Source organism: Lontra canadensis, unplaced genomic scaffold (assembly GCF_010015895.1).
Source record: "Lontra canadensis isolate GAN:19392208 unplaced genomic scaffold, GSC_riverotter_1.0 scaffold59, whole genome shotgun sequence".
Taxonomy (NCBI): domain Eukaryota; kingdom Metazoa; phylum Chordata; class Mammalia; order Carnivora; family Mustelidae; genus Lontra; species Lontra canadensis.
The window spans coordinates 1,804,483-1,832,094 of record NW_022631053.1 but is presented as its reverse complement, the minus strand read 5'-3'; the positions used below and the strand labels follow the sequence as shown (position 1 = coordinate 1,832,094).

Below are 27,612 nucleotides of genomic sequence, written 5' to 3'. Positions count from 1 at the left end.
ATTATATTTTTAAAAAATTCCAGGAAAGGCTACGCCCTATTTTCCCAGTAACCCAAAATGCGTGAATTCCAAGCAAGTTCTTTTTGTTTTGCCTATTTCTCTTCTCTTGAAATTTAAACTTTCTGAGCGCTGAAGATAAAAAAGAGCCTTAAGAAGGTACAGGGCTGGCCCTCCCGAAAGCTACTAAGCGACGGATAGCTGAGATCTCTGGCTTGGCCAGAAAAAGTGCGGAAACCCACGCCCCCAAGAGGCCTTAACGCCCACAGCAGCACGACCCCGCCCCCGGCGTCACGTGACAGTGCCGCACAGCGGGTAAACTACAACTCCCACAGCGCCGCGCGGCACGCCGGCGTTACAAAGCTCTCGCTGATTGGTGACTGGACATATTTGAAAGGGGGGGGCTGGCGCGGAAAACGAAGGTTGCATCTTGGATCTTTGCGGAGTACTCACACTGGCGACTAAGTCCTGGACCAGGGAAGGAAGCGACCTCTGGGGCAATAAGGCCTGAGGGACTCGTAAACGTATGTACGTGCCAAGGTGAGGTGGGGAGGGTCCCCGGCGCTAACTTGCGGGAAAGGCGGAGGCGGCTCTGCGAGAGAAAGTTGGGAGATCTCAGGAAGTCTTGGTGGGCGCGGAACTCGGTGGAGGCCTCCGGTGTGGGGCGTTGGGGTGGTGGGATGGGTAGTGAAACCTGGGATCAACCCGGAGGAAGGAAAGGCGGAAGCGTCAGTTTATAACGGGAGCCCACTGTCCTGGCATCTTGTTTTTTTTTTCCCCGAGAGGATTTTTCCTTTTTTTTTTTTTTTTTTTTAAGTAACCTCCACACCCATGGTGGGACTCTCCAAGTCACGACTCCCGAGATAAAGAATCATATGTTCCACCAACTGAGCAGTCAGGCGCCCCCTCCGGATAGGATTTCTGATGGGATTCTTTGGCCCCCTTCTGCAGCCTTCAGGCCCTTCTCCTGTCCTCCATTTAGCTCCATTTAGAATCTTCTCCGCCTTCTCTAATCCTTCTCCTTTCCCTCAGCCCTCCAACGCCATGAGGAGCTTCAAAGGAATCAACTTTGGGACCTTGCTAAGCAACCCAAAGGAGGCTGAAGAATTGCTGCCTGACTTCAAGGTAGGGGTGCTGTCTAGTTCTGGATACACCTGGCTTCTCAAGATGAGCTGTTTTGTTTTTGTCTTATTTAAGAGATAGGTTAATAGGAGATCCTCTCCTGAGCAACCCCATTTCTAGTTTTCTTTCCCTATCTTGGTAGTCCCAATCACATCTTCCTCTCCTCTTAGGAGTTCCTGTCCAAGCTTCCAGCTGGTTCACCTAGCTGCCGATCTGATGCTGAGAGGAGACAAGCTTGTGATGCCATCTTGAGGGCTTGCAACCAGCAGCTGATGGCCAAGCTGGATTGCCCTCGGCACCTGGGGAGCCTGCTGGAACTGGCAGAGTTGGCTTGCAATGGCTACTTGGTGTTCACCCCTCAGCGCTCACCTCTCTACCTGGAACGAATTCTCTTCATCTTTCTGCGGAACATTGCCACACAGGGAATCCCAGACGCCACACTCCGATTCGCTCAGCCTCTCCATGCCTGTTTGGTGCAGTGCTCCCACCAAGCTGCTCCCCAGGACTATGAGGCTGTGGCTCGGGGCAGCTTTTCTCTGCTTTGGAAGGTGGCAGAAGCCCTGGAGGAGCGGCGAGCTGCACTCTCAGCTCGGCTGAAGGCCTTGAGCTTTCTAGTGCTCTTAGAGGATGAAAGTACCCCTTGTGAGCTTCCCCACTTTGCTTCTCCAACAGCCTGTCGAGTGGTGGCTGCCCATCAGCTATTCGATGCCACTGGGCATGGTCTGAATGAAGCAGATGCTGATTTCCTCGGTGACCTGCTCTCCAGGCATGTGATCAAAGCCTTGGTGGGCAAGGGAGGGTATTCTCCTGGTGCTCTTTCTCCCCAGAGGGCCCTCTGTCTCTTGGAACTCACCCTGGAACACTGCCGTCGCCTCTGCTGGAGCTGCCACCATACCAGGGCCACCAGGGTAGTGGAGAAGGCCCATGATTACCTAAGGAACACCAGTCTGACCCCCAGCCTCCAGTTATGCCAGCTTGGAGTTCAACTGCTACAGATTGGGGAGGGAGGACCTCAGGCACTGGCCAAGCTTCTGATCAAGGCATCGGCTCTCCTGAACGACATTGTGGAGGCACCATCACCCCCACTGCGGGCTTTGTATGACAGCTGCCAGTTCTTCCTCTCTGGCCTGGAGCGAGGCATCAAGAGGCGCTACAGACCTGATGCTGTTCTGGGCCTCTTTGCTTTTCTCAGAGGCTACTTCTCCCTCCTCCGGCAGCTGCAGGATGGCGTGAGTTAAAGACCTAGAGGTAGGGTGGGAATGTGGTTCTGCAGACTGGCCATCTAAGGTCTTCGGTAAGATCTGAAAGCCCTAGCTCCCTCCTTGGTAAGTCACTCTCTGGATTATGCCTAGCCCACCAGCAGCCTAGTCTACCCTGAGAGGGCAGTGGCCCTTGTTATATTCCTCCTTTCTACTCCCTGGGCTGAGTCTGCTCTCTGGGACACTGGGCCAGTCTTCAGCTTGGAGCTCACGCTTTACCTCAGCTGCTCAAACCAACGCCTTTCTTCCTCAGGTCTGTGGGGACGCCTCCAAGCAGCAGCAGTCTTTAGTTCAGATGCGTTTTCAGGGACTTCACCTCTACACTGCGGTGGTTTATGACTTTGCACAAGGCTGTCAGGTACAGTCTGGGAATCCAAACTCCTGGACAGGTCCTGGGGTCTGGGGTTGCTCGTCTGCCTGGTAGACCTTTGAGATGGCTTTGGCTTTGGGCTTGGGGTGGAGTAGATGTCAGCTTAGACCCAACTCTTTCTCCTCTCACCTGCAAACCCTTGTTGTCCCTTCAGGTAGCTGATAGGGCCGACCTGGCCCAGCTAGTGGAAAGTTGCAAATCTACTGTGGTCTGGATGCTGGAGGCCTTACAGAGCCTGTCAGGCCAAGAGCTGACTGACTACCTGGGCATGACCGGTTAGTACCCTGGGGCCCCGAGGCAGGGGGAACGGTCATCACTCACTAGGCCAACACAGAGCACTTGCTGGATGGTTCTGACTATCGTGGGGGCTCCTTATGATTTAAGGAGGACTGAAAAAAAAAATGTTTGTAAGCCCAAGTGAGCCTATGTTTAATAGCAGTAGAGAAGTAATGAGGCTAACTTACAATAGCGGATGTAAGTTTTTACCCATTGACTTTGAAATATGATTTGGTGTTTCTTTCATGAAAATGTTTATACCTGATATGTAACTTTATGACCTTTCTTCTGTTTAATTTTTTTTTTTTAAAGATTTTATTTATTTGACAGAGATCACAAGTAGGCAGAGAGGCAGGCAAAGAGAGAGGAAGGGAAGCAGGCTCCCTACTGAGCAGAGAGCCTGACACGGGGCTCGATCCCAGGACCCTGGGATCATGACCTGAGCTGAAGGCAGAGGCTTTAACCCACTGAGCGCCCAGGCGCCCCTCTTCTGTTTAAATTTTAAAGAACATTTGTAACTTATTATTTTTTTAAGAACCATGTAAAAATGCTTTAAAAATTAAATTGCACAAGAAGGCCTGTAGTTGAAAGTCCCTTTCCCACTCCTAATCCTGGTTACCAAGTTCCCCTCCACAGAGGTAACAAATATTAATTTTTTAGGTGTCGTTTTAGAGATACCATGTATATATAAAACAATTTGCGTATGTATTTCTCCTCACCCTTTTGACTGAAATGTACAGACAGAAAAGTACTAAGATCATAAATATATGGTTTGAGGGATTTTTTACAAAGTGAACATTCTTTGTAACCAATGTTTAGGTCAAGTAAGAGCAAGACTTAGACCCCAGGAAGTCTGTCCTTCTGCTCCCCTTTTTGTGACCACCCACGCCAACAGCATAGGTTAGTTTTGTCTGTTTTTGTATTTTTTTTTAACATTTTATTTCTTTATTTGAGAGAGTTAGCAAGAGAGAGCACAAGTGGAGGGAGAAGCAGACTTCCCATGGAGCAGGGAGCCAGATGCTGGGCTCCATTCTAGGACTCCAGGATCATGACCTGAGCCGAAGGCAGATGCTTAACTGACTGAGCCACCCAGTTGTCCCTATTTTTGTATTTTATAATAAGTTTCCCCCTCATTTTACAAAAAGTGTGGCCCTTTAAGTTATACAAACCCAGTGAGTTCTGTCATTGGAAGATTTTGGAGAACTTTTCATATTCATATATTCAGTGGTTGAACCTGCCCACTGAGATGAAAATATGAGCAGGAGTCACGAAAACTACTAGCATGAAAATTCTTCCCAGAATATTAAAGACTGAATTTTTTCCCAACCATCCATGTTGACAGCCAAGAAGCTGTATAAACTCAAATTTAGGAAAATTTTATTCATTCAACAAATATCTGTTGAGTACCTACCATGTACTAAGCACTGTCCTGAGTACTTGGGTGTATCAGTAAACAAAACAAAGATCCCTCCTCATTGAGCCATATTCCAGTTGGGGGAGAATGATAATAAGCAATAGGATAATTGAATTATCAATATGTTGGAAAATGATAAGAAGTATGGGGGGAAAGGAAGAGTACAGCAGGATAAGAAAGGGAATTAGGAGTGCAGGGTGGGTGAGCCGGCAAGTTACCATTTAAAATAAGGTGGTCACGGAGCCCCTGGATGGCACAGTGGGTTAATCATCCAACTCTTGGTTTTGGCTCAGGTCCTGGTCTCATGGTCATGAGATTGAGCCACATGTCAGACTCCATGCTCAGTGCAGAGTCTGCTTGAGATTCTCTCCTCGCTCTGCCCCTTCCACTCATGCTTTTTCTCCCTCTACAATAAATAAATAAATCTTTTTAAAAAATCAAATAGGGGGGCGCCTGGGTGGCTCAGTGGGTTAAGCCTCTGACTTCTGCTTGGGTCATGATCCCAGGGTCCTGGGATCTAGCCCCACATGGGGCTCTCTGCTTGGCAGAGAGCCTCCTTCCCCCTCTCCCTCTGCCTGCCTCTCTGCCTACTTGTGATCTATCTCTCTCTGTGTCAAATAAATAAATAAATAATCTTTTAAAAATTATTAAAAAAAAATAGGGTAGTCAGAATAGGCCTCATTGAGAGGGTGACATGAGCAAAACTTGGAGGATGTGATGAAGTTGGCCATGTAGACGCCTGGGAAAGGACATCCCTGGCAGAAAAAAATAGCTAGTGCCAAAGCCCTAAGGCAGGAGCTGGTCTGGTGTGTGCAAGGAATAACAAGGAGCCTACTAGGGTGGTTTCCATGGAAGGAGGTAAGAGACAGGCCAGAGTGTTTCCCCAAAATTGCTGCCCTTTGGGGCAAGATAAAGACAAAAATTGGTATGTGAATTGAGATGGGCCCTGTGATGGGCCCTCTTAATAAACAAGCATCGAGGGGCTGGCTGGTGTGGGTTTGCCTTACCAGAATGGACCTCATGGGCCTACTTGGAGCAGGAAGGGGAGAGCTGCCCCTTTCTCATCCCCCAGGAAGAGGGGTTCCTCTTTGATCTGGAAGCTGCTGAGCCGACCCCAGGTTGAGCTCCTCTCTACCATCTCTCCAACAGAAAAGCCAGTGAGAACTCTTCGGCTGCTAACTGTTCTCTCTCTCCCGCAGCCTCTTACACCAGTAACTTGGCCTACAGCTTCTACACTCACAAGCTGTACGCTGAGGCCTGTGCCATCTCTGAGCCCCTCTGTCAGCACCTGGGCTTGGCGAAGCCAGCCACCTATCCCAAGGTGCCTCCTGAGAAGGTACGAGGGCAGGAAGGGCTGTTATGTTGGTGACCTGAGCGACATGAAAGAGCCTGGCCGGGGCACTGTCTTGTAGTAGGGACCAGTACTTGGGGCAGTGTTCCCCATTTGTACTATTATTAATTGTACTGTTATTAATTTCTTTGCATTGTCCTACCTTTTATATTTAGCCATGTCCCAAGCTGGTGGTTCTCAACCTGGTTTCACAATAGAATCACTTGAAAATCTCTGGTGCTAGACCCCAGGTGTCTGGATATTTTTCACAGTTCCCCTAGGAGGTCCTTTAAGTAGCTGGAGTGAGACCACTGCCGGGATACCTGTGAAATGTTGGGTTGACTGGGATTGGTAGGTGCCATGGCGGGTGGAGGGCCTTGGGTTTCATCCTGAGTGAGGCTGAGGAGCCTCTCAAGGATGGAAGGGAAGTCGTGATACCAGATTGGCAGTTTGAGTGTCTCCGGCATTACTGTGGTGAACGAGCAGAGTACAAGGACAACGCTGGGCCCCTGCGCCCTTCTAGCGGCCCAGGCAGGAAAGGGTGGGTATCTGACCAAAACAAAGCAGCTTCCTGAGGGATGGGGAGATGTGGATGGGTACAAGAAGTCCAGGAATAATCCGGCAAGTGACTGGCTGTGAGGGAGGGAGAGAAGTCAACGGTGGCCTGGCATTTCTGACTGAGGAGAAGGCGCTGACTTGCTGGGAGAGGGCTTACAGGCAGAGGAGCAGGGCTTCAGGGCTGTGGACATAAGTATGTGGCGGGTGTGGATTGAAGCTTCTGGTTGGGAGTCCCGGACATTTAGTGCTTGGGTGTCTTCTGCCTCTGGGCCGGGGCTGGGGCCCGAGGCCCACCTTGTGGTGTGTGTACCGGTGTGGGCACGTACCCACTGTTACAGACTCATGGGTCCCTCGCCACAGTTTGGTCTGTTCACTTTCTCTGGCCAGTTGCACCGGTGCTTCCGGCTACACGGAGAGAGTTTGAAGAAACTGGGTAAACAGGCCCAGGGCTGCAAGATGGTAAGTTTATGGCTGACAGCCCTGCAGCCCTGTGGCTCCCAGCACATGGCTGAGCCAGTCACCTTCTGGGTTCGGGTCAAGATGGACGCAGCCAAAGCAGGAGACAAGGAGCTGCAGCTGAGGTGAGTGGGTGGGGAGAGAGGCAACTGTGTTTGCTCCCTGGCTAAGGATGGCAGTTGGTATGCATGGTTTTGGTCAACCTTCCATCTGAAAAGGCACTGACTCCTGCCGTCAGTGCTACTTGTCAGGTGCCTACTATAGGCCGGCAGCTATGCTGGGTACTAGGGAAGCAGGGGCAACAGGCAGCGCTCTTTCTTTTAGGACTGGAAACTTTTTATTTTATTTTATTTTATTTTATTTTATTTTATTTTATTTTATTTATTTGAGAGAGAGAGAGCATGAGAGAGGAGAAGGTCAGAGGGAGAAGCAGACTCCCCATGGAGCTGGGAGCCAGATGTGGGACTTGATCCCGGGACTTTGGGATCATGACCTGAACCAAAGGCAGTTGCTTAACCAAATGAGCCACCCAGGCACCCTTAGGACTGGAAACTTAGCAAATCTTTCAGCAAGCCAAGGCTGGAGCTTCTTGGCATGGGGCGGAGGGGCCATGTGTCATGGGCTCCCTGACCTGGTGCTGGGCCTGCCTTCTCTCAGGACTCTGCGAGACAGCCTGAGCGGCTGGGACCCGGAGACCCTGGTCTTCCTGCTGAGGGAGGAGCTGCAGGCCTATAAGGCTGTACGAGCGGACACGGGGCAGGAGCGGTTCAACGTCATCTGTGACCTGTTGGAACTGAGCCCTGAGGAGACACCGGTGGGGGCCTGGGCTCGAGCCACCCACCTGGTGGAACTCGCTCAGGTGCTCTGCTACCACGACTTTGCCCAGCAGACCAACTGGTGAGGAAGAGTAGCCGGGGATGCCACCCCTGCTCCTTGCCCTAGGTCCTCTGACCCTCTTCGGAGGCTGTTTCCCTCGCTGTGCCCCTGAGCATCCCCTGCAGTTTGTGGCCGCAGGAGCTCCATCAGAGGGTGGGGCCGGCTGTCCTGCAGAAGGCCCTTCTCAGGATGCTGGGCAGCTACCTGTCGTGGGCCCAGCTTCTGTGCCCTTCTCCCTCCAGCTCCGCCCTGGATGCTGTCCAGGAAGCCCTGCAGCTTTTGGAGTCTGTGAGGCCTGAGCCCCAGGGCAAGGATCAGCTTCTGGATGATAAGGCCCAGGCCCTGCTATGGCTCTACATCTGTACTCTGGAGGCCAAGATGCAAGAAGTAAGTGTGGCTGCTGTGTATGCAGAACTTGGTCCAGGGAGAATGTGCCCCAGGCTCACACTGAGCGGACGCCTGCCCTGTTCTTTATCCTCATCTCCCCATCCAGGGTATCGAGCGGGATCGGAGAGCCCAGGCCCCTAATCACCTGGAGGAATTTGAAGTCAATGACCTGAACTATGAAGATAAACTGCAGGAAGATCGCTTCCTGTACAGTAACATCGCCTTCAACCTCGCGGCTGACGCTGGTAAGGGCTGGGAATGCAGTGTGGGGGGTTAGGGTCTCCCCTGGTGGCTTCCCCGGAGCAGAATGGGGACCCAGAGTGCGGGAGAGGTGGGTCCATAGAGTGGGAGGGTGGGCACAGAGGGGAGAGGGTGGACTGAAGAAGGCTGCATTCTCCCTGGATAGCCCACGCTGAGAGAATGGCTGGTCCCTTTCTTCTGACTTCTAGCTCAGTCCAAATGCCTGGACCAAGCCCTGGCCCTTTGGAAGGAGGTGCTTACGAAGACACAGGTGCCCGCCATTCGGTGTCTCCAGCAGACAGTGACCTCCCTGCAGACCCTAGCAGCCCTCTATCAGCTGTCAGCAAAGGTAACCAGGCAGGGCGCTAATGTGGCCCAGAAGCCTAGCTCCTTCCCCTTCTTTGGCCTGCGAATCTGCTGAGAAGCCATGGAACGCGGTGCGGGCTTTACCACCAGCCTCCCTAAGTTGAAATCCAAGCTCCATCCTTTATTAGTAACTTGCCTTGGCAAGTAATTGAACTTCCTAAGCCCAGTTTCCTTATCTCTAAAACAAGGACAATAATAGTACTATACCATGGCGTCATCAGCACTTAGTGAGATGACATGTGTTGTGCTTGAGCCGAATCGTCAAGTGTCAGCAATAACTATTGTTAATTCTTAGATAGTTTGAGACCTGTACGCTCAGAAACATACAGAGACACCGAGAGGCCCAATTTTATACTTTTACTTCCTGAAGCTCCTTGCTGGCCGCCACATTAGAGAACATCCGAAAAAGGACATGACACGTAAAGGACCTTTGTTCCTGCGGCCATTAGGCCATATTTCTAGCATGAGGACTGGGGGAAGCTGTCTCAGCCCTGGACCTGAGTCTTGGCTCTATGGCATTCCTGTAATGGGAACTCAGACAAGCAGCTGAGCCCGTGTCAGTCATAGTCTCTTAGGCTGTCATCATCCAGAAAATTCAGGTTAGAGACCCTACGAAGATTAAATGAGTTGATGCACATGAACCTCTTTTTTTTGACAATTTGATATTTTTATTATGACTTTACTTTTAAAGTTTCTTTTTTTTCTTTTAAAGATTTTATTTACTTGATAGAGACACAGCGAGAGAGGGAACACAAGCAAGGGGAGTGGGAGAGGGAGAAGCAGGCTTCCTGCCAAGCAGGGGGCTCGATCCCAGGACCCTGGTATCATGACCCATGCAGAAGGCAGAGCCCAACAACTGTGCTACCCAGGCACCCTACTTTTGAAGTTTCGTTTCTGTTTTTTTTCCTCAAGTTTATTTTTTTTGTAATCACTATACCCAATGTGGGGCTCAAATTCAGGACCCCAAGATTAAGAGTCCCATGTTCTTCCCACTAAGCAAGCTAGACACTCCTTCACATTTTTAATTTTTAAAATTTTTTTAAAATTTAAATTCAGTTAACTAACATACAGTGTATTATTAGTTTCAGAGGTAGAGTTTGGTGATTCATCAGTTGTATATATCACCCAGTGCTCATTACATCACGTGCCTATCACCTGGTCCACATCCCCCCATGCCCTACCCTGCAACCCTCAGTTTGTTTCCTATAGTTATAAGTCTCTTGTGGTTTGTCTTCCTCTCTGATTTCATCTTATCAAACTTATTTTAATTGAAGTATAACAGACATAGAATACCATATTAGTTTCAGGGGCACAACATAGCAGTTTGGCAATTCCACACCTTACTCAGTCCTCACCACGATGAGCGTAGTGACCATACAACGGTATCACGTTATTGGCTATTCCCTACGCCATACTTTTCATCCCCGCAACTTTCTTTTTTTATAACTGGAAGTTTGTACCTCTTGATCCCCTTCACCCATCCTGCCCATCCCCCACCCCAGGTAAACCTCTTAGCACAGTGCCTAGCCCAGAGTAAGCTTCCAGTAAATCCTAGCCATTGATGCTCCCTGGCACCTAAGTTTTCAGACAGGGGGTAGATGGTAGGCTCCCTCGCTGCTCTCTTCTCCCACTCCTTGGCTGGCAGTTGCTCTGTCTGGAGCCACACTCCATCTAGGCTCTGAGGTCAGACTGAGCTCTCCAAGGGCTGGGGAGCCAAGGTCTAGTATGGCCTAGATGGAGGTTTGAGTAGGAGCTGGGTAAACTTCCCGCTCCTCGATGACCAGCCCCTGCAGGCTCTGGAGGTCCTCCTGCTTGTACGGAACGTCTCCCAGAGACTAGAGGACCATGCGAAGGCCACCGCTGCCTCCTGCCACACCGCCCAGCTGCTGCTGACCCTTGGCTGTCCCCGCTATGCCCAGGTGAGTGCCCAGCCAGCCAAGCCTAGAGCTGCAGGGGAGAACCAGCCTTAGTGACTCATCTTTTCCCGAAGAGGATTAGATACCAAAGGGGCATCTTCCCTGCCTTCAACCACCACATCCTGCCGGAGGATCGTAAAGTGTGGAGTGGTTGGGAGGCAGCTGTGGGAAGAGGAAGCGCCTTTCCTTCTCATTGCAAAACCATTGTTCGCTAAGTCTCACAGATCCTGCCCCAGGAATAGGCCGCTAATCCTGTATTTCCCCACCACTTGCCCTAGTCGCCATTTCTCTGCTTGCTTAGGACTGCGCTGATGCCCAGCTGGTTTCCCTGCCCCCCAGTTTCTCCTAAACCCCCTTTGTCTCCTAAACTACTGCAAAGATGATCTTTCTGGATCTGGTCTTGTCTTTCTTTCTGCATCAGGATTTCACTGGTTTCTCCATTACCTGAAGGATGCTGTCTAAACTCCTTGCTTGGTATCACACATCTTCTATATTCTAGCTCACTTTTCCTCACCCCCCACAACTGGAACTTAATGTCCATCCACATGAGTTACTTTACAGTGTTGTACGTGCCTCCTGTCTTTGGTTGTCTTAGCCCTTCCACCCTAAGTATACTTCCCCCACTCTCCCCCTTTTTTTTATTCAGCCAACTTCTACTTTCTTTTCAAGGCCTAGTTCAACTGTCCCCTCCTTCGTAGAGTATTTTATATGTCCTCTTCTTCAAGGGCAGAATCCCTTACATTCCCTGGGTCCCCATACCACTAATGACGTCGTGTCTTGATTACAAAAGGCAGGTCTGCAATCCCTATTGCACTGCAGGGTATTGGATGGAAAGTCCTACTTACTCCTTTTTTTTTTTTTTTTTCATTTCATTTAAAAAAAATTTTTTTTAGTGGTGGAAGTGGCAGAGGGAGAGAGAATCTTAAGCAGGTTCCACACCCAGTGAGGGGCCCAATGCGGGTCTTGATCTCAAGATCCTGAGATCATGGCCTGAGATGAAATCAAGAGTAGGATGCTTAACTGACTGAGCCATCCAGGTGCCCCTTTAATTTTTTTTTTTTAATTTTTTAAAAGATTTTATTTATTTATTTGACAGAGAGAGAGATCACAAGTAGGCAGAGAGGCAGGCAGAGAGCCCGATGCGGGGCTCGATCCCAGGACCCTGAGATCATGACCTGAGCTGAAGACAGAGGCTTTAACTCACTGAGCCACCCAGGCGCCCCTAATTTTTTATTTTTAAGTAATGTCTCGTGGGGCTCGAACTTGCAACCCCCAGATCAAGAGTCGTACACTCCACCAACTGAGCCAGCTAGGCATCCCAAGTCCTGCTTACTTATTATTCAGCTATGTCTTTCTAGCATAGTGGTTAACCAAAAGATACTAACTCAACATTTTAGTGAATGAATAACTCTTTTTTTTTTTTTTTAAGATTTCATTTATTTATTTGACAGGGAAAGAGATCACAAGTAGGCAGAAAGACAGGTAGAGGGGGAGGGGGAAGCAGGCTCCCTGCTGAGCAGAGAACCTGATGCAGGCCTTGATCCCAGGACCCTGAGATCATGATCTGAGCTGAAGGCAGAGGCTTAACCCACTGAACCACCCAGGTGCCCCTGAATGAATAATTCTTATGTAGATTATAATATTTGAAATAATTTCCTATTCTGTCGCATGTGTTCTGCATCTCACTTGCAAGTGCTTTAACCCACTTTAACTTGACAAGCCTGGCTGCCTCTCTTTATCAGCATGCTCACACACCCCATGATTGTTTCCTTAGCTACACCTTGAAGAGGCAGACTCAAGCCTGAAACTTCTCGATCACACCACTGACACGTACCTGCTCCTTTCGCTGACCTGTGACCTACTTCGAAGTCAACTCTACTGTGTTCACCAGAAGGTATTTCTCAGTTTCTTAATCCCCAAAGTCCCCAGGTATTGGAAGGATTTTTGGAGATTTCCCTGGAGCTAGGAAGAATATTCCTGACCTAGAGAAGCAGTGCTGTTTCCTAGGCTTGCCCTCTCCAATGAAATGTCACCAGCACTCCTCTAGAAAAGGAGAGGAGAATGTCCTTCCCATTCTTTCCAGTCTCCTCAGTCACACTATCTAGTCCTGTGACTAGAAACCAGGATGACAATGATCTTGGGAAGGCACTGGAGCCCTAGAGTAGAAATCAACTAGGATGCCTAAGACCTGAGTTTTCTCACAAACCAACTGTGTGAACTGGGCCGAGTCTTATGTCTGTCAGGCTACAGTTTTCTCCACAGCTTTGATCATTCTCAAAAGCCAGGCCTGGCCCAGAGGATCTCCAGGGGCATTTTAAGTTCTGAATTGCTGACCTGACCTCACTCACCACTCTCCTCCGGCCCTCCTCATCTCCCAGGTGACTGAGGGTGCCTCTCTGTTGCTGTCTGTGCTTCGGGACCCTACCCTCCAGAGGTCATCCAAGGCCTGGTATTTGCTGCGTGTCCAGGCCCTGCAGCTGGTGGCATTCTACCTTAGCCTCTCGTCAGACAGCCTCTCAGCCTCCCTGAGGGAGCAGCTCTGTGCCCAAGGTGAAAAAATAGAGGGGATGATGGCCCTTTGTGATCCCCTTTGATGGTGTGTCCATTTTCGGCTCTTCTCAAGCCTTTGTCCCTTCTGGTGTTCCACCTATGTGAACTAGCCTACCCAGAGGCTGCCTGGGGTAGGCCTGGGGTAGCATATGAGTTTCTGTTTGCCTGCTCCCTGATTGACCGCTCTGTACCTGACTAGAATGCTGTTCTGACAAGGATTCTGAGGCCCTGTGTGGTCCGAGGGAAAGAGTTCTGTGACTGAGTCCCTCTGCTGCCTTAGGCACAGAAGGAGGAGTGGCAGCAGGCTTGGCATTTGGTACCTTAGAAGGTGAAAGTGGTAACAGTTGTGGCTGCCTCATTTCCCTTCTTGTCCCCCCACAGGCTGGCAGACGCCAGAGATCGCCCTCATTGACTCCCATAAGCTCCTCCGAAGCATTATCCTCCTGCTCATGGGCAGTGATGTGCTCTCGATTCAGAAGGCAGCTGTGGAGACGCCATTTCTGGACTCTGGTGTGTCTGAGGCAGAGAGTGAGGCCCTGTGGGCTGGAACAGGCTAGATGGAGGGAGGTTCTGCCAGTTTGGCTTCCAGAGGAGCCAGGCTGCAACTGAGTGATGACGGCCTTGTCTCTCTCCTTTGCGGCAGGTGAAAATCTGGTACAAAAATGGCAGGTTCTGACAGAGGTGCTGAGCTGCTCAGAGAAGCTGGTCTCCCACCTGGGCCGTCTGGGCAGTGTGAGCGAAGCCAAGGCCTTTTGCTTGGAGGCCCTGAAACTCACGACGAAGCTGCAGCTGCCACGTCAGTGAGTACAGGCGGGAGGAGGCCAAGTCCAGAGCCCAGACGCACACATGCTGGGCCTTGGGCTTCCAGACTCTTCCACACGTTACTGTGTTCTGTTTGTACGGGTTGGGAGAGTACGTTCCATGGTAAGGAAGTGGGACATGCTGAGTTAACCAAGGCTAGACATTTTTATTTCCTATAGGACTTCTCAGGTCCTTCAGTGTGCTCATAAACATTATAACTCAACAAAAGAAATCCAGTGTACGTGTCTCCCTAAATCCCTTTGCCCACAAAATCCTTTTTTTGTTTCCCTTGGGAAATCCTGTCCTTGTATGCAAGGATGACTTGAGATGAGAAAGCACTGTAGAGGGTTTTCCTCGGGGAGCCTCGAATTCAGCCGGAGGCAGGAGAGGCCTTTCAGAGGCTAGGAGACTGCCAGGGCTGTGCCTGCCAAAGGGGCCAAAAGACAGACTCTGGGAAAACAAAGGGTTACACATTGGTTGTCATCTCTTCCCCCAACAAGGTGTACCCTGTTCCTGGTGCTGAAGGCGGAGCTGGAGCTGGCGCGAAATGACATTGACCTCTGCCAGTCGGACCTGCAGCAAGTTCTGTTCCTGCTCGAGTCTTGCACAGGTGAGCCGCCATGCCCCCACCCCACCCCCCGCACCCGCAAGTGGTGGTGAGATGGGCCCACACACTGCAACACGCCTTTGTGTGTTAAAGTGTGGTGCCCTTCGAAATCGGAGTCTTACTTCCGGTTCTCTGAGCAAAGCTCCTTCTATATCACTCAGACCGCTGGTTTCCCTCTTTCAGATGACTTGTCCACAGCTAACCCTACCTGCCCCTAGTTTTCAGTCCAAATACATTTTGGCTACTTGCACTTACTCAGTTTTTAATTTTTTAAATTTTTTACTTTTAAGTGGGTTCTACACCCTTCTTGGGGCTCAAACTCAAAACCACAAGATCAAGAGTCTCATGCTACACCGACTGAGCAAGCCAGGTGCTGCTACCTATTTAAATTTAATTCACATAAAATTTAAAATTCATTTCCCTGTCACTGGCCACATTTCGTATGCTCAGTAGCCACGTGGGGCTAGTGGCTACTCTGTTGGACAGCACAAATGTAGAGGCCTCGGGAGAGCTTAAGTTAATAGTAAAATAGTCTATGGAACATTTTTTCTTTCTTTTTTTTTTTTTTAAGATTTTATTTATTTATTTGACAGAGATCACAAGTAGTTAGAGAAGCAGACAGAGAGAGAGGAAGGGAAGCAGGCTCCCTGCTGAGCAGAGAGCCCGATTCGGGGCTCAATCCCAGGACCCCCGGATCATGACCTGAACCGAAGGCAGAGGCTCCAACCCACTGAGCCACCCAGGTGCCCCTGGAACATTTTTTCTTATCAGTCACTCTTACCTCTAGTATTTCATGGACCCACACAAAACCCTGGAAAGTCATGTGGTCACATAGATTTTCTTTCATTTGTAAAATGAGGAAGTCGGGAAATTCAGTGTTTGGGGCCAGATTATGGGCCTAGCCAGGGGCAGGAGCCAGGACTGAGACACAGGCCTCCTGGTGCCGGCCTGCTATCCTGAGCCACGCAGCCATCTCAGCTGCAGATGTGGGGGCTTTGTGGATTGTGTTAATCCTCCTTGGAATGGGAAGAAAACATTAGGGATTTTATCAAAAAAATAACAAGCCGTGTTAATATTTAGTATGTTCATACAGCAATAACGTACAAGTAGTCAGTCAGTCAGTGACACCTATATGAGGGAGTTGGGCCCGGGGATAGATCAGGAAGTACTTGGCAGCACCTCTCCCAGTTTTGTAATTCTGGCTGCACTCTCCCTAGAGTTTGGTGGACCAGCCCAGAGCCTGGACTCTGTGAAGAAGGTCCATCTGCAGAAGGGCAAGCAGCGGGCCCGGGTCCATCATCCGCCGGAGCTTCCAGAAGAGGAGCCCTTCCTAAGAGGCCCGGCTCTGGAGTTGGTAGCCACTGTGCCCAAGGAGCCTGGCCCTATAGCCCCTTCCACTAACTCTTCCCCTCAACTGAAAATGAAGCCCCAGCCCAGCCCCGGCTTCCTGACACACCTGCCCACGTGTGACTGCATGCTGTGTGCCAGCCCCATCCTCTCCGCAGTCTGTCTGCGCTGGGCATTGGTCACAGCAGGAGTGAGGCTGGCCATGGGCCATGAGGCCCAGGGTCTGCATCTGCTGCAGGTCGTGCTGGAGGGTTGCCCTGCAGCCACTGATCGCCTCACCCGAGCTCTACAAACTTCCCTGAATCACACGGCGCACCCCTCCCCTGCCCCGAGGATCCTGGATGAGATCTTGGCTCAGGCCTACACACAGCTGGCCCTGGAGGGCCTGAGCCAGCCATCAAACAAGAGTCTGGGGAAGGTCCTGGAGTCAGGGCTGAAGTTTGTGGCAGCGCGGGTCCCCTACCTGGAGCCCTGGCGAGCCAGCCTGCTCTTGATCCGGGCCCTGGCAAAGCTGGCTGGCCTTGGTTCCTGCACTGCCCAACTCTTTGCAAGCTCCTGGGGCTGGCAGCCACCACCTATAAAACCCTCCCCAGGCTCAGAGCCTTCAAAGCCTCGGAGCCAAAAACATTCTGGAAGAGGGCATCAACGGGCAACCCCTTCTTCTACCCCATCCCTCCATAATACCTCTCTGAAAGGTCTGGAAGGTGGAGGACTGCCCTGTACACCTAAGCCCCCAGGCCAGGTCAGGCCAGCAGGCCCTCGTGTCCCTTTCACTGTGTTTGAGGAAATCCTCCCTACAAAGCCTGAGGCTGAGGTTCCCAAGGCCCCGAGGGTACAACAGAGGGTCCAGACGCGCCTCAAGGTGAGATGGAACTGTGGCTGGGTGCTGGTGGGGTCAGGTGGGGTGGTTCTGGAAAGTTCTGCAGAGTAGGTGTCTGTGGAATGGCTTCCCAGGGCATGCAGGGACCTTTAGCTCTAGGGCAGCAGGATCCCTATGTCTTCCAGAGAGAGCCAGGTCTACCTTTGTTTCAGACAGAGGGAGCTGTCCTTAACACAGTGGTTCATTTCCCTTTTCATCCTTCCCCCTTATCTTTTGTTCCCTCCTCTGTCTCCTTCCATACCCAGGAGTCCCTGCCCTTGATGGAGTGTGGTGGGTATAAGGTGGAGAGGTTAATTTCTAATCTTCCCCCAAGGCCTCTGTGAATGTGCCTCTGCAGTGCCACCTGCTGGCAGATGTCTTGTCACTAATGCCTCCCTCCACTTTCCCACCCATCCCAGGTGAACTTCAGTGATGACAGTGACTTGGAAGACCCTGTCTCAGTTGAGGCACGGCTTGCAGAGGAGTCCAAGAGACGCGGCACTGCTTCCCGGGGCCGGGGCCGGGCCAGGAAAGGCTCAAGCTCAAAGACTGTTTCGGTGGCAGCCCCAGATAGTGGCTCCAGGCGACCGGGCTTCGGTGGCCAGAGCCGGAGGGCCAAGAAAGTGACATCAATACATTGTGAGGAGCTGGGCTCTGAGATCATGAGGACCATCCCCGAGGAGGAAATGACTGACAACAAGATGGAAATGAGCTTTGAGTTCCTCAGGGGCTCTGACGAGGAAGATTCCACCTCCGGTATTAGGGTAACGGTGGGAGGGAGAAGCTGCATGCGTTTCTGGGGGGTTGCCCCAGGACCAAAGCACAAGAAATAATGGGGGCCAAAGATAGTACAGAAATAAAGCTTTTTTTTTTTTTTTTTCCTGGTTCTGGGACTGGATTCTAGAAGGAACAAAGGGAATGGCAGAAGGAAGGAACCTCAAAAAAATCATATTGTCTCCTCAGGTGGGAAGGCACCAGTTCCAGGACCTGGTACTGCCATAGGAGAATGTGAGGTGTTGAGACGTGATTCCAGCAAAGAGGAGCTGCCCATCCCATGCCCAGACAAGGAGAGAGACAAGGACCTTGGTCCTCGGCTCCGACTCCCCTCAGCCCCTGCATCCATTGGTAAATATGCTGACCACTTGGGTCTGCTCACTTGGAGAGGGCGAGGCTTTAGATCTCTCTGTCTTTTTTTTTTTTTTTTTTTTAATAAAGATTTTATTTATTTGAGAGCAAGAGAGAGCATGAGTAGAGGGGATGGGCAGAGGGAAAGGGAGAAGTAGACTCCCTGCTGACCAGAGAGCTCAATGCGAGGCCCCATCCAAGGACCCCGAGATCATGACCCTGAGATGGTGACCTGAGCCGAGGGCAGACACCCAACTGACTGAGTCACCCAGGAGCCCAGCCTCTTGGTCTCTTGATATTGATGCCCTTCTAGCCTGTCCATCATTTTGTCTTTGGATCCCCACCTAGATCCGGTCACCTTTGAACCTAGGTTAGATTCCCAGCACTCTCTCCACTAGCTGTGGGCAAGTCACTCAGGCTCTCTGAGCTTCTGTTTGCTTATCTGTAAAACAGGGTTTGGGAGGATGGAGTGAGTTGATGTAAGTTGCGTAAGTCCCACTTGGCACATGGCTCTTAATTGCTTTTATTTTCCAAGTGGGAGAGGAGGTCAGGCCTTGGAAACCTGGAACTTTCATGAAAAGTTCTACCAGCTAAGAAGTACGGGACTCATCCATAGCAAGTATCTTCACCTTCCTCTAGGTCTGTCTACCCTGAATTCCATCTTGGACTTACTGACCACTGCTTTCCGTGGCGTTAGTCACTGCCCTCCTAGTGGGCTCTATGCTCACCTCTGCCGCTTCCTGGCTTTGTGCTTGGGCCAACGGGATCCCTATGCCACTGCCTGCCTTGTCACCGAGTCTGTGTCCATCACCTGTCGCCACCAGCTGCTCACCCACCTCCACAGGCAGCTCAGGTGAGTGGCCACAACCCCTGAGGCCCATGCTGGGGCAGACTGGAGGGAGAGTCCAGATTTTTAAAGGAGGGAGAACTCACCCCCACTTGCATTGTCCACAGCAAAGCCCAGAAGCACCGGGGATCACTCAAAATGGCAGACCAGCTGCAGAGGCTAAGCCTGCAGGAGAGACCTGGAGATGTCCCCCTGGCCCGCATCCAGCACCTCTTTTCCTTCCGGGCTGCAGGATCTGCTCCATTCCCTGAGCTGGAGAAGGAGAGTTTCCAGGAGCGCCTGGCTCTGATCCCCAGTGGTATGGTAGCAGGCTCCAGTGGCTCTTCTGTCCTTGTTTGCGTCTTCTCACTAAGGAGTTAGGTGGAGAACTTTAAGGCATTAGTTAACATAGATTTCTATCACCTTTATGGAAGGGTATGTCATACTTTTTCACTGAGTAGTCATTTTGTTACTCTCACCAAAGAGAACTACCCTAAATCTGGAGGTCTTTTTCCTTTCCTTTTTTTTTTTTTTTTTAAGATTTTATTTATTTATCTGAGAGAGTCAAAGATAGCCACAGAGAGCACAAGTAGGGAGGGGTGGGAGAAGCAGGCTCTCAGCTGAGCGGGGAGCCCAACGAGGAACTTGATCCTAGGACAGACCCTGGGATCATGACCTCCCTTCAGCAGATGCATAACCAACTGAGCCACCCAGGTGCCCCCCTGCCCTTTTTAAAATTTAAACCTCAACTTTGAGTTACTAGCAGGTTCAGTGTCTTTCCTGAGGGGTAAGTTCAGGTGTCCAGAGACTCATATGCTAACATGAAGCCCGTTAACGGATGATTTGAGTGCCTCCCTCTGTGTAGGAACTTCTGTTTCTGTCAGGGCCACAAAGAAGTACAAGATGTGTTCTCTGTCCACAGGGTGCTGTTAGGGCAAGGGAGAGCACCTTGAACTCTAGTGAGAAGAGAAGATTTCTTGGAGTTGGAGTTGTCCTGAGTGATAGATGGGAACTGAGTGTAGAAGACAGACAGGAATTCCTTGTAAGAGCTGAAATGATCCTGGGTATGCTCTGTGTGTCAGGAGTGACCGTGTGTGTGTTGGCTCTGGCCACGCTCCAGCCTGGAACTGTGGGCGACACCCTCCTGCTGACCCGGCTGGAAAAAGGCAGTCCCCCAGTCACTGTGCAGATCCCCACTGCGCAGAACAAGGTAGGTTTGTCGGGCCAGCAAGCAAAGTTGGGCTGGGGTAGGCTTCTGGTGAAGCTGCTCTGATTCTGGGGCTGGGGGATGGAGAAATGGTGTGCGTGAGGACCAGCAGAAAGCTCACAGTCCCATCTCCCAAAGCTTCCTCTGAGTTCAGCCCTGAAAGAGTTTGACGCCATCCAGAAGGAGCAGAAAGAGAACAGCAGCTGTACCGACAAGCGAGAGTGGTGGACAGGGCGGCTAGAACTGGACCATAGGATGGAGGTGTGTGCCCGCCGGGGTGGGGTAGGGTCAGGCCTGCCCTGGGAGTGACCCTGGGGTATCAGTGTCTTCTCTTTCATGGGTCCCAGGCCAGTGCTGTGTTACCTCAAATCCTTTCTGGAAGTATAGGAGTAAAAAACTTTTTAATATTTTAAGAAAAAATTTTTAATTAAAAAATTTAAAAAAAAATGATGTTACCTGGGGTGCCTGCATGGCTCAGTGTGTTAAAGCCTCTGCCTTCAGCTCAGGTCATGATCCCAGGGTCCTGGGATGGAGCCCCGCATCGGGCTCTCTGCTGAGCAGGAAGCCTGCTTCCCCCTCTCTCTCTGCCTGCCTCTCTGCCTGTCAAATAAATAAATAAAATCTTAAAAAAAAAAAAAAATGATGTCACCTGGGGAAGACTTTAAACAAGAGCCAAAAACCTGAAGATGTTATGGCAACAGAATGTTTAAAGATACATACAAGGAAAGGGATTTAAGTCCAAGAATCGGCTTCCACGTTTAGCTTTCATCGCCCACCTGTTTGTATTTGTCAAAACATCGTGATCTGTACTCAGTCAGCTTACACGCACTCCCCCAGTCTCAGAAAACGAAAAATGTTTCTAGCTTATTGCCCTTTTTTTTTTGAGAGAGGAGGGGGAAGGGGCAGAGGGGGAAGGGGAGAGAGAGAGAATATGAAGAAAGTTCCAGGCCCAGCGCAGAGCCTGATACGGGGCTCCATCTCCTGAAATCAAGAGTCAGATGCTTAACCCACTGAGCCACCCAGACATCCCTCTAGCTTCTTGCCTTTTTAATTGGCAGGAAGATATGTAAGACAAATACATTAGAAAACCCATTTCCCCATGTCCAAAGTGTTGGTGCCTGTGGGCGAGAAACTCAGCTCCCCTCTCTGACTGAAGGTTCTGTTCTTCCTTATTCAGGTTCTCATCACTTCCCTAGAGAAGCATGTGTTGGGCTGCTGGCGGGGACTGTTGCTGCCATCCAGTGAGGACCCTGGCCCTGCCCAGGAGGCCTCCCGCCTCCAACAGCTGCTGCAGGAATGTGGTTGGAAATATCCCGACCCAACTCTGCTGAAAGTGAGTTGAGAAATCAGGGAAAGGGGAGGAAGTTGGACTTAATTCTTTCTTCAGGCCACGGAGTGGAGATGGGAGCTCTGGCCCTCATTGACCGCTCTTGCCCTTCTAGATCGTGCTAAGTGGCACCAGTACCCTCACTGCTCAGGACATTCAGACCCTGGCCTATGGGCTGTGCCCAGCGAGGCCAGAACGAGCCCAGGAGCTTCTGAGTGAGGCAGCAGGACGTCTGCAGGGTCAGATAGTCCCAAGCAATAGGCACCTTGTCTTAGTGCTGGACAAGGTAAGAAGCTAGGGGCTGGAGGGGCAGTGTCTGGTGGGCGGTAGGCACCAACTCACCCCCATGCCCCTTCCGACACTCATGTATGCCTGGCTGGGGACAGTAAGCCCAGTGTGCTTTTTGCCCAGGACCTGCAAAAGCTGCCGTGGGAGAACATGCCCAGCCTCCGCGCACTGCCTGTCACTCGGCTGCCCTCCTTCCGCTTCCTGCTCAGTTACTCCATCACTAAAGAGGTGGGGTTCAGGGACTGGGGAATGGTTGTTGATTGGTGGAGATCTGGGAAGACAAGAGAGGGTCTCGGGGGACTGATGGCTTCTTCGTGGAAAGGGGTTTGGAGTTTGTGGAAGTTTGGGCCCTCTGGCCAGACCAGGATCCTGATCACCAGTGTCTTCTCAGTCTGGGGCCTCATCGGTGCTAAGCCAAGGGGTAGATCCACGCAATACCTTCTATGTCCTGAACCCGCACAATAACCTGTCAAGCACAGAGGAGCAATTTCGAGCCCATTTTAGCAGGTCAGTGGGGTAAAAGTAAGAAAGGGGTGGGGGAGGCTAGAGACCACAGAAGAGGTTAACATGTCCTTTCCTGCAGAATCAAATGGTGCGACCCACCTTCTCCCTTGGATTCCCTCTGCCCTCTTTGCCAGCTGACCCCAGTTCTTACTCCTCCCTTCTCCCTGCAGTGAAGCTGGCTGGAAAGGAGTGGTTGGGGAAGTGCCAACCCCAGAACAAGTGCAGGCAGCATTGACGGAACATGATTTATATATGTGAGTGCTTTAGGCGGTGAGGTGGGGAGATGGACGGGCCTGAAAGAGGGCATCACCATAGTTTGCTTTGGGGCTTTAAAGCCACTGGCTGACTCAGGACAGCCCTGGAGACATGGCAGAGGCCAGGTGCTGCTAGGTCAGACTCCTCTCACGTCCCTCTGCCTTAGCTATGCAGGGCACGGGGCAGGGGCCCGCTTCCTGGATGGACAGGCCGTCCTCCGGCTGAGCTGCCGGGCGGTGGCCTTGCTCTTCGGCTGCAGCAGCGCAGCCCTGGCTGTGCATGGGAGGCTGGAAGGGGCTGGCATCGTGCTCAAGTATATCATGGCTGGCTGGTGAGTCCTGAGTGCCCATCCTTGCTCCCACCCAGGTTCTTTCCCCGGCCCGAACCCGAAATCCTCTTTTGTTCTCCAACTTCATCCTCTTCTAGTTCCCTGGCATGCCTAGGTCGTTAATCTTTGTCCTCTTCTGCCCCACCTCCTGGAACCATGGACCAGGGCACTTCCCTCTGGCTCACTTCTCTTTCCTCCTGCCAGTCATGTCTGCCTGCCACTCCTGCCAGTCATGTCTGCCTATGCATTCTGTTTTAAAGCTCTCACTTTGTAGTTCTTCCTTCTCCTTTCCCAGTCCCCTGTTTCTGGGTAACCTCTGGGATGTGACTGACCGTGACATCGACCGGTACACAGAGGCCCTGCTGCAGGGCTGGCTTGGAGCGGGCCCAGGAGCCCCCCTTCTCTACTACGTCAACCAGGCCCGCCAGGCTCCCCGACTGAAGTACCTTATTGGGGCCGCACCTGTGGCATATGGCTTGCCTGTCTGCCTGCGATGACCCCTTGGAGCTGTCCTAGCGCCGATGGAAGCCATGTGACTGTTCTACCTCCTATTGGATTTAACCCTTAGGATAAATATTTTAAGTGATTTTTCCCAGTGTTTTATATGAAGGCTTTCCCTTTTATTTAACCTTAATATAATAAAGATGTCGTACTTAAACCCATTTTGTGTGGTTCATCCGAGAACATCTGAAGACAATTATTGCCTCCTCCCACTATGTGGTAAAGAGGTGAGAAGAGCTTGCAGAGTTCAAGCGCTCTCTAATAAAATCTTTTTTTTTTTTTTGAAATTTTATTTATTTATTTGATACAGATCACAGGTAGGCAGAGAGGCAGGTGGGGGTGGTGGGGGAAGCTGACTCCCGCTGAGCAGAGAGCCCGATGTGGGGCTCCCAGGACCCTGAGATCATGACCTGAGCCAAAGGCAGAGGCTTAACCCACTGAGCCACCCAGGAACCCCTCTCTAATAAGGAACCCCTCTTTTAAAAAAAAAAAAAAAAAAAAAGGCCACTGTTCTCTCCCCACATATGCCTGTTAAACTCCTCAGGGTCCTGAACTTTAGCAGCGTATGGTTTTTCTCTCCCCAACCAGACTGTTGAATTCCTTGGAAGCACATTATCTTACACTCTCGTGTTATCCCTCACATCTAACACACGGTAAAACAGTTTTGATTAATAAGTCTTGTGCCGTACTTGTTGGCTGATAACGTGACTCCTTATCGTTCTCTCCACCAACAGACTTTTCCGCTGTGTGAGCCCAAAGCACCACGTTCACGATGCTACGGACCCGTGAATTTCACAGGCTTTTTTCCTTGCCTGTGGTTCATTAGGACTATACCATCCGCACAGGGTAGCATACATCACTTTGCAATATTGTGGTTATGAGCTGGGTATTTCTAAGATTTTTAAGCTCCCTGAGGGTAGCAGTCCTGTTTGCTCCAATTTGACTATGGTAGGCGTGGGAGGTTTTGTAAAAATAATGTGCCGCTTTCGCCAAAACAATGTAAGTCTCCCAAAAGCTCCAGCCCTTCCTTCCCTGCCCGGGCGGGGGAACCATAGAGACGTCCGGCGCAGCGAGACCTCTTGGTTCAGCCATGGAGATGCGCAGAGGGCGGCTAGAGCGTTGCTCGTCGAGCCAGCTTCCGCTCCGTTAGTCCTCCTTCCCAACATGGCGCAGTCAGTTAACATCAGCGAGCTGAACCTGCCGCAGCTAGAAATGCTCAAGAACCAGCTGGACCAGGTGGGGACGGGCGGCAGAGACACCCCATTCCCGCCTCACATGTCTCCCGCCCACGCGTCCTCCTTCGCCTCCCATTCCTCCCCTCTTTTGGGAGGCTTCCCCTCCCCTCCGAAACTCCCATCCCATCCCATCCCAGGACCGGCCCCCTCCCCGGCAGTGCCTCCCTCTCTCTCCAGCCCCGACACTGACCCTATTTCCCGGACTCTGTAGGAGATGGAGTTCCTGTCCACGTCTATTGCCCAGCTCAAGGTGGTACAGACCAAGTATGTGGAAGCCAAGGACTGTCTGAACGTGCTGAACAAGAACAACGAGGGTATGGGGTAGGCGCGTGAAGGCAACTGGGGGATGTGGTGAGCCGGCTACTCTCGTCCAGACTTCTAATCCAATTGCCCTTATGTGAGATGAGAAACCAAACCTTTACATATTGTCTACCGCTACATGAGCCCTTTCATGTTGTCTATCTAGAGTTGAAATGTACAGGACATTCCTCGGCTGTTGTCCCCTGTTTCCGTGCTTAAGATCTCTCTTACTATCTCTGCCATATTGGAACTCCCTTTAACGTCTTAACCTTCCCCAGATGTTTGTCTTAATTGCTTTCACAGGGAAAGAATTACTCGTCCCACTGACGAGTTCTGTATCCTTGCCACAGAAACTGCTACCCTGCTCTCTCCTTTCTCTCTCACCCCTTTCCTGGGCGGGTGGGGGTGGGGTGGGATTACTTTTGATTACTACGGAGTGTCCCCATGATTCTGAGAATACTCTTATATACTCTTTGTACCTCTCCTTGTCTGGGGCCAACATGCAGCTAATGCCTTGTGAGCACGAAGCCTTATGTAGAATTGAGGTGTGATTATTTCCCTTTGCGGTTTGGGAATATCCTCTAATACAAAGACAAAACAGGTGGGTTTAGACTTTTACTAATAACTTAGAAGACCTAAACGATGGAAGAATAGTAAGATACAGAAACAAGGGGACTCTGTTTATGAATCCTCAGTTTTGGCTTAATTGTGACACTTATTTCTAAACTATTGTTACCAAGAAGCCTGGATTTTGGCTACCCGTTCCGTGTTTCACTTGAATAAATTATGGCCACAGAGCATCTGTAAGCTGTAGTCTGAAAGCTGACAGGCTGAAAAAGAAATACAGAAGTAGTGTAGTAGGGGTTGGCCAAATAGTGGGCATTAAATTCATCAGGAATTAGCTAGTGATTTCATGATTGGGGATGTTGATGGAAAGTGAAGCCACGTTTTCACTTTTACTACTCTACAGCAGTGGGAAAATATCATTGTATCTAGTCCTTCCGGAGGGGCTAGTGGGAAAAACTGTAAGAACTGCTTGGAGGATGGGAGATGAGATCAGAGCAAGAGAGTGTTCTGGCATATGCCATTGTCTCCATAAGGAACCAACTTCTCTGTCCCTTCCCATTTAGAGTGTACAGGTATGGTTCAAAGGCCTCCAGATTCTTCAGTCCTTGTGGATTGTAGGTTTTTAGAAAAGAAAGCCAAGCAGGCTAGCTGACAGGGAATCATGACACTCCTGCTGGGCTAGTTTTCCCTTAATCCTTGCTTCTCAGATGTATGTCCCTGGGAAGCTACATGATGTGGAACATGTACTCATCGATGTGGGAACAGGCTACTATGTAGAAAAGGTGAGTGGAAAGTAACCACGTGGATGCCCATCTGAGCAGGGAAAGGAAGTTTAGGGGAAGACCTAGAGTGCAGCATAGAGTCTCCTCTTAGCCCTTCATTTACCTCTGACTTTGCAGACAGCTGAGGATGCCAAGGACTTTTTCAAGAGAAAGATAGACTTCCTTACCAAGCAAATGGAGAAAATCCAGCCAGCTCTGCAGGAGAAGCATGCCATGAAACAGGGTAAGCTTGGCCTAGGGCTCCTCTTCACCCTTTCTACCTCCGTGATAAAGAACATGGAGTCCAGTATCAACTGAGGGTGTCCTCTTTGCTAGATTAAAATCATGTGTTTCTCTTTGGTGTCTAGATGGATTCTCTAGATTCTGTGCATTACATACCCAGTATTTGTAGATTGCTGGGTTGGGTGCTTGAGAAATTTAGAGGATGGAAATAATCTTAGTTCTTGGGGTGTCCTATCTAATCGGGATGGAATGGGGGAGATGATATATGTAAATGAACACAGAGGAAAGAAATACAACCCTAAGTGCTAGTCATTGCTGCCCTGGCTACATATGAGAATAACCCAAGAGGTTTAAAAAGGAAGCCTGAGTCCAATCCAAACCAATTAAATCAACCTGGGGATGGGGGTGGGGAAATTCCAGGGGGTCAGTGTTTTTTTTTAAAAACTCCCCAGGTAAGGGTGTCTTGGGTGGCTTAGTGGGTTGGGCCTGTGCCTTCAGCTCAGGTCATGATCCCAGGGTCCTGGGATTGAGCCCCACTGCCCACCCCCCCACTCCCCTCACCCCGCCTACCTCTCTGCCTACTTGTGATCTCTGTCAAATAAATAAAATGTTTAGGAAAACAAAAACAAAAAACCTCCCCAGGCCTTTCTGTTACACAGTCAGGATTGAGATCACTGTTCTGAAGGCAAAAATCTTTCCACAGTTATGTTTGACACATTTAATACTGTGTTTTGTTCATTTTTATGTCTCAGTGGTTATCATATTTCCTGACACTTTCACACTATCATATTTCATGACACACACTTCCTGTGTGTGCATGTGAGTGTGTCCCACAGTGGATCAGTGTTAAAAGTTCTGTTTTTGTTTTGTCTTTTAATTATTTCAGAGTGAGAGTGCATGAGCAGGGTGGGGGGAAGGGGCAGAGGAAAAGAGAATCTCAAGTGACTCCATGCAGAACGGGGAGCCCAAGGTGGGGCCCCATCTCAAGACTCTGAGATCACAACCAACCTGTGCCTAAACAAAGCCCCACGCTCAACCGACTACACCACCCAGGCGCCCCCATTGTGTTAAAAGTTTTATTAACTGTCCTTGGTTGTCTACCTGTCTTTAAATGTTTTCTCACATTTCCTGAACTCTCGGTTCTCCCCCAAGCTCCAGACCAGGATCTGACTCTTCTTTTTTCCCACAGCTGTCATGGAGATGATGAGCCAGAAGATTCAGCAGCTCACAGCCCTGGGGGCAACTCAGGCTACTGCCAAGGCCTGAGAGCTTGTTTCAGAAATGGGGCAGAGGGACCCTGCTTCGGGAGCTTGGGACTTTGTTGGCGTGGCTTCCTGAGGCCCGGGAAGAGACCGGTCTCGTGTTTCATGCTAATAAATGTGCCAGCTGGGCAGAATGTTGGTCTTTTCTTGCA

General features: G+C 50.6%; 2 protein-coding genes across 4 annotated transcripts; both read left to right on the top strand.

The window, feature by feature from the left end:
* The first annotated feature begins 402 nt into the window (after positions 1-402).
* ESPL1 (extra spindle pole bodies like 1, separase) lies at positions 403-23,251 on the top strand. 3 transcript variants are annotated; one of them, XM_032876671.1, is made up of 31 exons: positions 403-537; positions 1,030-1,122; positions 1,290-2,348; positions 2,632-2,736; positions 2,903-3,023; positions 5,638-5,774; positions 6,714-6,907; positions 7,440-7,679; positions 7,901-8,045; positions 8,152-8,290; positions 8,495-8,634; positions 10,436-10,570; positions 12,342-12,461; positions 12,946-13,117; positions 13,499-13,627; positions 13,761-13,917; positions 14,419-14,528; positions 15,743-16,734; positions 17,151-17,487; positions 17,695-17,856; positions 18,496-18,709; positions 18,811-19,001; positions 19,765-19,892; positions 20,028-20,150; positions 21,067-21,222; positions 21,332-21,502; positions 21,628-21,732; positions 21,896-22,011; positions 22,179-22,262; positions 22,430-22,594; positions 22,887-23,251. In XM_032876671.1, the coding sequence occupies exons 2-31, from the start codon at positions 1,042-1,044 to the stop codon at positions 23,086-23,088; spliced, it is 6,330 nt and encodes a 2,109-aa protein (XP_032732562.1). In that variant the 5' UTR covers positions 403-537; positions 1,030-1,041; the 3' UTR covers positions 23,089-23,251. The 3 variants fall into 3 exon arrangements, with proteins under 3 accessions (XP_032732562.1, XP_032732563.1, XP_032732564.1); XM_032876672.1 differs by having other exon boundaries at positions 403-525; positions 22,887-23,088; XM_032876673.1 differs by lacking the exon at positions 10,436-10,570.
* Positions 23,252-24,197: 946 nt separating this feature from the next.
* Positions 24,198-27,594, top strand: PFDN5 (prefoldin subunit 5). Its single transcript, XM_032876670.1, has 6 exons — positions 24,198-24,328; positions 24,539-24,641; positions 24,931-24,962; positions 25,902-25,976; positions 26,094-26,199; positions 27,388-27,594. The coding sequence occupies exons 1-6, from the start codon at positions 24,257-24,259 to the stop codon at positions 27,462-27,464; spliced, it is 465 nt and encodes a 154-aa protein (XP_032732561.1). The 5' UTR covers positions 24,198-24,256; the 3' UTR covers positions 27,465-27,594.
* Positions 27,595-27,612: the final 18 nt, after the last annotated feature.

Excerpts from the sequence above, each read along its gene's own strand:
- ESPL1 (XM_032876671.1), top strand. The coding sequence starts at position 1,042 with ATGAGGAGCTTCAAAGGAATCAACTTTGGGACCTTGCTAAGCAACCCA. Across the intron at positions 3,024-5,637 it reads TGACTACCTGGGCATGACCG|CCTCTTACACCAGTAACTTG; the intron begins GTTAGTACCCTG and ends TCTCTCCCGCAG. Across the intron at positions 19,893-20,027 it reads TCCCCACTGCGCAGAACAAG|CTTCCTCTGAGTTCAGCCCT; the intron begins GTAGGTTTGTCG and ends CATCTCCCAAAG.
- PFDN5 (XM_032876670.1), top strand. The coding sequence starts at position 24,257 with ATGGCGCAGTCAGTTAACATCAGCGAGCTGAACCTGCCGCAGCTAGAA. Across the intron at positions 24,642-24,930 it reads GCTGAACAAGAACAACGAGG|GGAAAGAATTACTCGTCCCA; the intron begins GTATGGGGTAGG and ends TTGCTTTCACAG. Across the intron at positions 24,963-25,901 it reads TCGTCCCACTGACGAGTTCT|ATGTATGTCCCTGGGAAGCT; the intron begins GTATCCTTGCCA and ends CTTGCTTCTCAG.